The sequence below is a fragment of the Panthera onca genome, chromosome D2 (assembly GCF_046562875.1).
Source record: "Panthera onca isolate mPanOnc1 chromosome D2, mPanOnc1 haplotype 2, whole genome shotgun sequence".
Lineage (NCBI taxonomy): Eukaryota > Metazoa > Chordata > Mammalia > Carnivora > Felidae > Panthera > Panthera onca.
Window position 1 is genome coordinate 83776544 of NC_138349.1, and position 8756 is coordinate 83785299.

Sequence of the window (8756 nt, forward strand, 5' to 3'; positions counted from 1 at the left end):
AAGATGTCCAAGTAGATCATGGGCTAAGTATATCATGACACTTATTAAGTTATAATGATAGTACAGGAACAAGGTCATACAGACATTGTGACGAAATTGCCAGGGGGACAAAGGAGTTATTTGTAACCGATGTTCAATATTTCAACAATGACACCGAATACATTTATGTCACGTTGAAAATGTTCGCCTTTCTGCTTTCCATCCGGTATGGATATTTCCACATCAAATATGTTGCAACGGGGTTTCACCTAAAGTAAAATGCCTTTAACCAGCTCCTTTTTCTCCTCCCTTTCCTAGATGGTTTGAGGGCTTTAACTGGGAAGGCTTAAGAAAAGGCACCTTGACACCTCCTATAATACCAAGTGTAAGTAGACTTCCCAGCAAATACTTGTGTGACAAGGTTTTATCCTGTGATCAGATTAAATAAATTATAGAAGCACCACATTAGAATAGTATCTAAACTGCAACCTTAAAAAGAGGCCAGTTAGGAGATGGTTATTGTATGTGTATTCTATCATTACCTGTTTCAACTATTCGTTCCAATTTATTTATCCTTTTATCGGGCTCTAAAAGAAAAGGATTCTCATTCCTTAACTGTCTTTTCTGAACATATCGGGGTTTTTGTGAAATAGCAGCCCAGTGAGGGTGACTCAGGGTTTGGACTGTATTAACTTGAAATAGATTTCAGTTGATTGCATTTTTACGTATTTCTGCTTAATGCTGCATCTTTACGAAAAGGCACAGACCGCTTTGTGGTCCTGAGCCTTTCAGGTATATGCTTCCTTCCCCTGGGACTAACTCAAGCCTGCTCTTTATTCAGAAGCATTTTCCCTACTTCTGAGATTTATTTCTGTGTCAGTGCTTATGCCTATTCGCAAACAAAAACCCCGTTACCGTGGCTCACATAGCAGATTCTAATTGCGTTCTTCAAGTTTTGTTTTTAGAACAAGAGTAGAGAGTAAGCCTGAATTATACTTGCCTACATCTACCAGAGGTTTCCTTTTATGGATATACCCATATATATATTAGTGTATAAGAGGTTCTAAATATTATAGAATATGAGGGAAACTAAAGGATGGATTTTTTACTGCTTTTACTGATGCTCTACAGTTTGGACTTTGCCCAAGAAATTTGCAAGAGTTCTGACCGAGGTCAGAAATGGCTTTTATTCTACTTGAAATAAACACACACAAGACTTAAGATGGTCTACAGGGCTCTACCCAGCCTGATTTCTGCCTGCTTCTCCTATTTCTCAGTCCAGTCCTATCCTCTCTTACACAGCAGCCACATTGGCCCCTTTGGATCACTTCACAGCATGAAGCACTCTCTCTCACCTCGGGACCTTTGCACGTGCTACATCCTCTTTTTTGAACTCACCAATTCTTAGTTTTGAAATAATATTTTTTCGGGGCGCCTGGGTGGCTCAGTCGGTTAAGCGTCCGACTTCAGCTCAGGTCACGATCTCGCGGTCCATGAGTTCAAGCCCCCCATCGGGCTCAGAGCCTGGAGCCTGCTTCCGATTCTGTGTCTCCCTCTCTCTCTGCTCCTCCCCAGTTCATGCTCTCTCTCTGTCTCAAAAATAAATAAACGTTAAAAAAAAAAAAAAGAAATATTTTTTCAAAGAGGCTTTCCATCATCACTCATACTCTCAAGTCTTTTTTCTTCCTAACACTAAGCAAAACCTTATAGTCATCTACAGATTTTTGTGATTATTTGTTTTTAGTCCTACAAGGTACTCCCTGCCAGGGTAGGGCAAGAGCAATGTCTTTTTTTATTCACTGCCCCAGTAAAAAGCACAAAGCCTGCCACCTGGTAGCCATTCAAACAACAGTCACTGATCGGGGAATGAATAAAGAATGCTTTTTAAAAATCTAGTTTGGGATTTTACTAAAAAAAAAAAAACAACCAAAAATCAAGAAATCCCTTCTCGGTCACCCCCTCTCTCATTTGTAGGTTGCATCACCCACAGACACAAGCAATTTTGACAGTTTCCCTGAGGACAGTGATGAACCACCACCTGATGACAACTCGGGCTGGGACATAGACTTCTAATGTATTTCTCTTACCTGCTTCTGCCTTGCTGAAGTCAGCTTTCTCTGAGACACGGCTGACAGCAAACCTGAGGGACGGAGAGAAGATCAGTGCTCGGGGTCACCATGATGCCTTTGATCGATGCTGCTCCAGTAACTACAGTGGCATTAGGACTTCTTGCTTAGACGACAGTAGTGCTCTTTACATGTTTTCTGTTTGATCCTAACAGTAGCAGTTGACATGGTGGTCCTGAAGCAAAGCCCTTCGCCAGTAAAGAGAGGTTTCCTGTCGTTGCAATGATCTTGCTTTGCTCTGACTGTAATTTGAAAGACTGTAAGAAATACTTCAACCTAGAGAAAGAGTCCGTACCTGGCTAGAATGGCCAAGATCAAAAAATAATGTATGGGGTCCGATCGGTTGCCGTGGTACCAAAACGGGGCTCTTCCTTTCCTTCAAGGGAGGCCATGGGATCTATGAGCGCAAGCCGGTGTCTATACCATACGGAAGAGGGCCACGCGTCTATGGGTCACGGCGTTCATGTCAAACCAGTGCTAGAAGTTTCCTGATTTTGTTTCCCAACAGTGCTGATGACGAGGCTGAATGTTACCTTTCCTTTCTGACAGATTTTAAAAATTGATACAATCAAAGCACAACTGCTATGAAGCCTCCCGGCGGGTATATATATGCGTTTTCACGGAGGATTGAAAAAAAAAAAAAACCTGCATGACATTTGTTTGTTTCTTTTCTTGATAAATTGGCATGACAGAGTGGAAAAAAAAAAAGCAATTCACAAACCATTTCATATCGTTTAAAATATCATGCTTCAAGATGGTCCTGGAAATCAGTGACTAGCAGCCAATTGATTTTTCTTTATTACCTAACATACTCTCAGACTGAGGCTTAAAATAGTCCCTTTTATAAAAATCAACCCTTGGGGTGGGGGGGGTGGGGTGGAGAGGGATGAAGATCCATCCAAAAATAAAAATAAACTATATAGGTGCTATGTATATCTTTCATCTGTAAATGTCCGTGTCTGAGCAGACAACACAAATTCTAATCATCACCTGTGTAGCCAGAGACTCAAGCATTTTCACTACATTTACCAATGAAACTCCCGTCAGATTTCACTTACACAACATAGTCTAGGGTTGAGGGGAAAGGTGATTAAAACCCATTCAACTGGCTTCTTGTCTTAGGCCTGAACCAAAAAGAAGAAGAAGAAAGCACAAAATCATCAAGAGTTACCAGATGAGGGACCTTCCTTATGCGAGGTCAGGGAACAGGACAGGACCTGGCCAGGTGTTGATTCACTTTTTGTGAATGAGCCGATGTGAGTTCATGCATGCGTGAGAGTAGAGGAGAACACAGGACCCTGATTTCTTAAGCAGAAGTTTTCATTAAGTAGGATGGAAGTATTGCAATCCTGAAACGTATCTGAAAATACCAGACTGATTTGCTTTTTCATGAGGGGAGAAGAATCAGCAGTTTAAAGTGAATCCTCTGTTGGCAGGCGAGTTGACTACTATGAGCTGTTCTAAGTAGCAGAGACATTTGGAAGCTTTTCCTGGACAAGTAGCATTAAACCTGCGTAGACAAACGCATAATCTTACAAGCTGTCATCCTGATTTAGAGCTGTGTGTGAATTTGGTACATCAAATTGAAGTTTGCCTTGTTCCAGGAGAGAATTTTCTTTTTTTTAAAGTCAATCAAACGTAGACGGTTCTGCAAAAAACATGTCCACGTCGGTCATTGATTTTTTCATACTAAGACTACTTTAGAATAGGATATCAACGTGTAATGATCTAAAAAAACATTTGGGGAATAAAAATTATAAGGGCATATTAAACATAATCAGAGTAACGTTAAACTTTCAAATTCAAACTTTGACCCCCCAAGATGTTACGGTTACTCTTGTGTTTTTCTGGCCTTTGCAAACAATTGCTTAAGATCCATTTATTCCCCAAGATATCCACTTTCTTCTACAGATTTCAGAATATAAAATGTACCAAGCTAAAATCCAGCTGTGAGTGCTACTTCAGAATTTTTATATTGCTTTTAACTGGGCTCGTAAAAGTACATAATTTCAATATCATGGTCCATGTTCAGTGAGTTTTGTTAAAAGAGTGCTTTAGGCATGCTAACGATTTGCTAGATACTAAGTTTATCTCGTCATTATTTAAGAGAATCTGTTCCAGCAGTTTTTCAAATGCCCCAGTAACCCCAGAGGTTAGCCCTTACCGTGGATGTTGAAACTATGGTTCAAGTCTAAGACAACAACGTACGGGTTCTCTGAGGAATGAAGAGAACATTCAGCTCAATGGAACTGTCGGCCGTCTCTCCCACCTGTCGCTCTGTCTTCGTTCATTTCACCTGTGGCGCTGCATTAGGATGTCTAAAGCAATCACTAGCAAATAAAGGTGACCATCTTCCAAAAATTGCTCACAGTCATCTAATCTTAGGCATTGAAATGTAAGGATTTAAATCCTGTCCTAAGACACTAGGGCTAACATTCACTGTCAGCTCCGTAAAGGGCATCTCACTTCATTTCCGAATTTTTCATACCCCTCCATGTTCTTACGCTGGAGAACATCTGGCTAAGTTAGAATAGTGCCAACTCGTGTGATCTGTTAACTGACTTTCTTGTTAATACTTTGAGTCTGGGAAATAAGGGCTTTCTGTGCATCCTGACGCACAGGAAAACTGAAAACTGCCAAAGGAAAGGGACATCCCGATATTTGAGATACACTGAATACGTTAGCGAAAATGATTTCTGGAAATTTCCTATCAATGATTTTCATGTTTGTACCTTCTTTGTTACATATGAAGCAGATCCATGTGGCACTGAAAACAAATTTATTTTGATGATATTCAAGTCACGTTTCTTAAAATTATGGGATTTGCATGTGAATCACACATGTGTAACACATGAATTCAACTATTGCATTTTTCCGGTTTCATTTCTAAAGGACTGAGCTAATGGCGAGCTTAGAGAAGTCAGCCACCACACTGAAAACAAGGAAGTTAGAACGGATTCATACAGTAGAGGTGATCTGTGCATTATCCATAACGATGTTTTCTTTCACAATAGGACCACAGACAAATATTTATGTAAATAGATATTTTTGTGTGATATTTTGTGGTACATATACCTTTTTTTAGTGTTTCACAGCATTATTATTTCATCTTCTTTGTACTGAATAATGTTTTTAGGTCCAAGTAGACTTGAATTAATGTCATAATTGTCAGTATTATTGAAAATTACGTCCACTGTACGGTTTCATCTGTTCCATAGTTTAGGACATGACCTGGCTATCTGGCATTGTTGCAAGTGCCTTAAATTCCTGGCATCCTATTAAAAAACAAATTTGGTGTTATGCTGCATGAGAGAGACAAATCCACCTCAAAATGTTGTCCTTTCTTAGCTTGCTGCGTTTTACAGTTCTTTCTGCTAACAATTTCTAAGCCTTTATTATATAATATTGAATTACAGAAATGATGAAGTTGTTCTCTAATTTCTGTTACATGTACCAGAGCTGTGTATCTGTTACTGAGATACAGCGTCATTTCTGTGAAATGTATAAATGTATGTGCAGGTCAAATTAATCTATGACATACTATCAGTCTGTACACAGGTATTCCTGTTTTGCTAAGCTGTGCAGATCCCGTTAAAAAAAAAACAATTAGTGCAGTCAAGTTCTAATGCCTCATTTTATAGACTCCATTCGTAACGACCCAACTCAAAAGAAGATTCAGCAAGTGACACGTCGTTATGAAACCAATGACGAAAACGTACCTTAGCGCACTCCTCAACAAAACAGGATGCTTTCTGAGTTCTTGTATATGCAAATCACGTAGGAGGCAAGTTTGCAACAGACCTGGGAAGATAAACATTGGAAGCGTGTTGTTAGCCCTCCTCCTTATCTGCCCCTGAATTTACAGAACTCTGGGACCCTGACAGTGACTCAGAGGTTTGGGCTTTCCGAGGAAAGGGACATTTCTTTAGGCATCATCTGTCCACTTTATTTCATCGTACGATGTTTTTACAATTGGTCGGTTCTTTTGTATTCTCACAGCTATGGTTATTTGATTGTCCTCTTACAATTTGTTCCACATGAAAGAGTCCTTTGTTAGTCAGAATGCAACCACTGTCATCAAATGGTCAGTGACCACTTGCACTCTTTTGGTGTAGATTAAAAACTTTTTCATAAAATTCACCTGCTTTGATTTGCTCTGTATTTTTCCTGCAGCTGTAGTTGCTGAGTGCCTGTTGTATACTTTATAGAGTTGAAATAAAAAAAAATAATTACTTTTGAACTTCGTTGATGTTTCATTCCAGACAAGATTTCGAGAACACGGTTGACGAATCTTCCTGCAATGGAAATACGCCGCAGCGCTATTTTAGAACGTCACTAAAACAAGAGAAATGTTACTTAGGACCCAGGTGTCCTTCACACCGGCATGTATTATGATCTGATGGAAAGCTAAGCTAGCAGAGCAGTTTAAAGAATTCAGTGGGGATAAGTCAGGTAAGTCAGGCCATCCAGTGTGAACAGAAAGGCAAATGCAGATACGCACACAAGCCCCAACCTCAGTGGTGTTCTGTGTGCCCCTACCCCTACCCCTCCCCCCCACCCCACCACACTCTCCTTGTTCGGGCTACCCTTGGTCAAACCGTGAACTCAGCAAAACATCAGAAAGGTTAAGTCTTGTACAAGGCTGTGTGCTAAGACTTCTAGGAAAGGCAGCTTCGTGAATCTTTGCAGCCCATCCAGTCATGTCATTTCTTCTGCAAATAGAACTCAACCACAGTTTTCAGTATCCTTCCCTTATATTCTGTGATTTTTCATACCCTTGATCTAAGAACGGTCGTCTTTGATCCTGGGAAGTTTTGTTTTGTTTTGTTTTGTTTTCCTTTGGTATTAATTACAGTTTTTGGAGAGGCGTGCAGATCAATACTCGTGATGAGCTGAAGCATGTGAGCATGTTGCATTTACACCACTGTCACATCTTGCACAAGTTAACTACAATTGAAGTAAATCACACAATTACCTATGACAGCAGGAATCGATGATCAATTTGGCTCGAATGTATTGTTGATCACGCAGCTTGATTAAGGGTAGATGTGCAAGCAGAATGTCGAGTCTCAGTTACAGCCCTAAATGTGTAAGGCACATAACACAGAGCAACCTTTTTTTTTTCTGAGATCCCTAGAGTTTTTCTCTTTGTTCCATACTTCTCCTTTCCGACTCAGAAGCCCCATAAACTGAAAGAAAAAAAAAAAAACAGTAATGTTTACCTATTCCACCTATGTTTTTTGACCAGGGTGAGTCTATGGGGCAAAAAACAAACCATCCACATGCCCATTGGCGAAGCCAGACGAATTAAGGCCATGCAATAATAATAATAATAATACCACCAAATTAAAAGAAAAAAGAGAAAGCAAGGTCTCGCTAAGAATCCTAAGGGTTGTCACAGATTTCATAGAAATTAATAGGCTCAAGACACATGTTCCAAGCCAGTGTTCTTTTAACATCGATGTCGTGATATGTATCTGGGAAATACGGTGAAAATATTTCCAGCACCACCCATGGTTATTTTGACATAGCCCCAGAATCTATAGTTTTAACAAGCACCTTAGCACATTTTGGTGAAAATATCTGAGGAAGAGAAAGAGGATTCGTGGAAAAGCATTTCAGGAATGATAACGTAAAAGACCAAAGAAAAAGTCTTTCTTTTCTTTGGAAGAGAAAGGAGTTATGGACATGTTTCCAGCCACCTGGCCAGGGGACCCCCGCACAGAGCACCCCAGGACGCTCCTGCCCACACAGGTCTTGGTTCCAGTAGCCTGGCCAGGGCTCTCCCTGCACTGGACACCGTGGGACAACCGGCCTGTACCCAGCTCAGCGTCAGCTGTCTCGCCAGGGCATATTTTGCTCAGAGAGCTCGGTGACCACACCAGCCCATGCCCATTTTAAAGTTAGCTGTCCTGCCAGGGCACCCCCTGCATGGAGCACCCAATGACCAACCAGCCTGTGCCCTGCCTCAGCTCTAGCAGCATCTTTGGGGCACCCTGTACATGGAGACTTGTAGAACACCCCAGTTTACATCCACTTCAGCTTCAGCTATCCTGCCAAGATGAACCTCTGTGTGTAGAGCCCCAGGTGCCTACAGCTCGCCCCTACTTTCGTTTTTGCTGTCCTGCCGGGGTACTTTCCGTGCAGAGCAATTCAGAGACCTCCCACTGCCACCTCAGACCCGCCACCCCACACACAGAGCACCCCAGGACACCTTGGCTTGTGCCCGTGTCAGCTTCAGCTGTCCTGGCAGTGTGCCCTCAGTGCACTGAACAGAGCCTGTGTCCTCATCAGCTTTAGCTACTCTGACAGGGTTCCCAACACATGGAAAGCCTCACGATCTCCAGCCCACGCCAGCCCCAGCTCCAGCCAGCCAGAAAAAGTCACCAAGCACACACAGTCTGTCTAGGGGACAGCCATACACAAGACCATACCCTCAGGCTAAAAAGTACCTGTTCTGCCTAATCCATAGGAACACACACAGGAAGTCAAGCAAGATGGGGATGCAGAGGAACATGCTCCAAAAGAAAGAACAAGAACAAAGCTCAGAAAAAGAAATGAGTGAAACAGAGATAAGCAATAGGCCTGATTTAAAAAAAAAATAAATAGGGCCACCTGAGTGGCTCAGTCGGTTAAGCCTCCGACTTCAGC

General features: G+C 41.5%; 1 protein-coding gene across 3 annotated transcripts in view; it reads left to right on the forward strand.

Moving 5' to 3' along the window:
- PRKG1 (protein kinase cGMP-dependent 1) overlaps positions 1-6345 on the forward strand; it is a 1260290-nt gene extending 1253945 nt beyond the window's left edge. For all 3 annotated transcript variants that reach the window (XM_078434117.2, XM_078434116.2, XM_078434118.2), the window contains exons 17-18: positions 298-364; positions 1954-6345. In XM_078434117.2, coding sequence (XP_078290243.1) covers positions 298-364; positions 1954-2052 — 166 coding nt within the window. In that variant the 3' untranslated portion in view covers positions 2053-6345. The remainder of the gene's footprint in view (positions 1-297; positions 365-1953) is intronic.
- The last annotated feature ends 2411 nt before the right edge of the window (positions 6346-8756 follow it).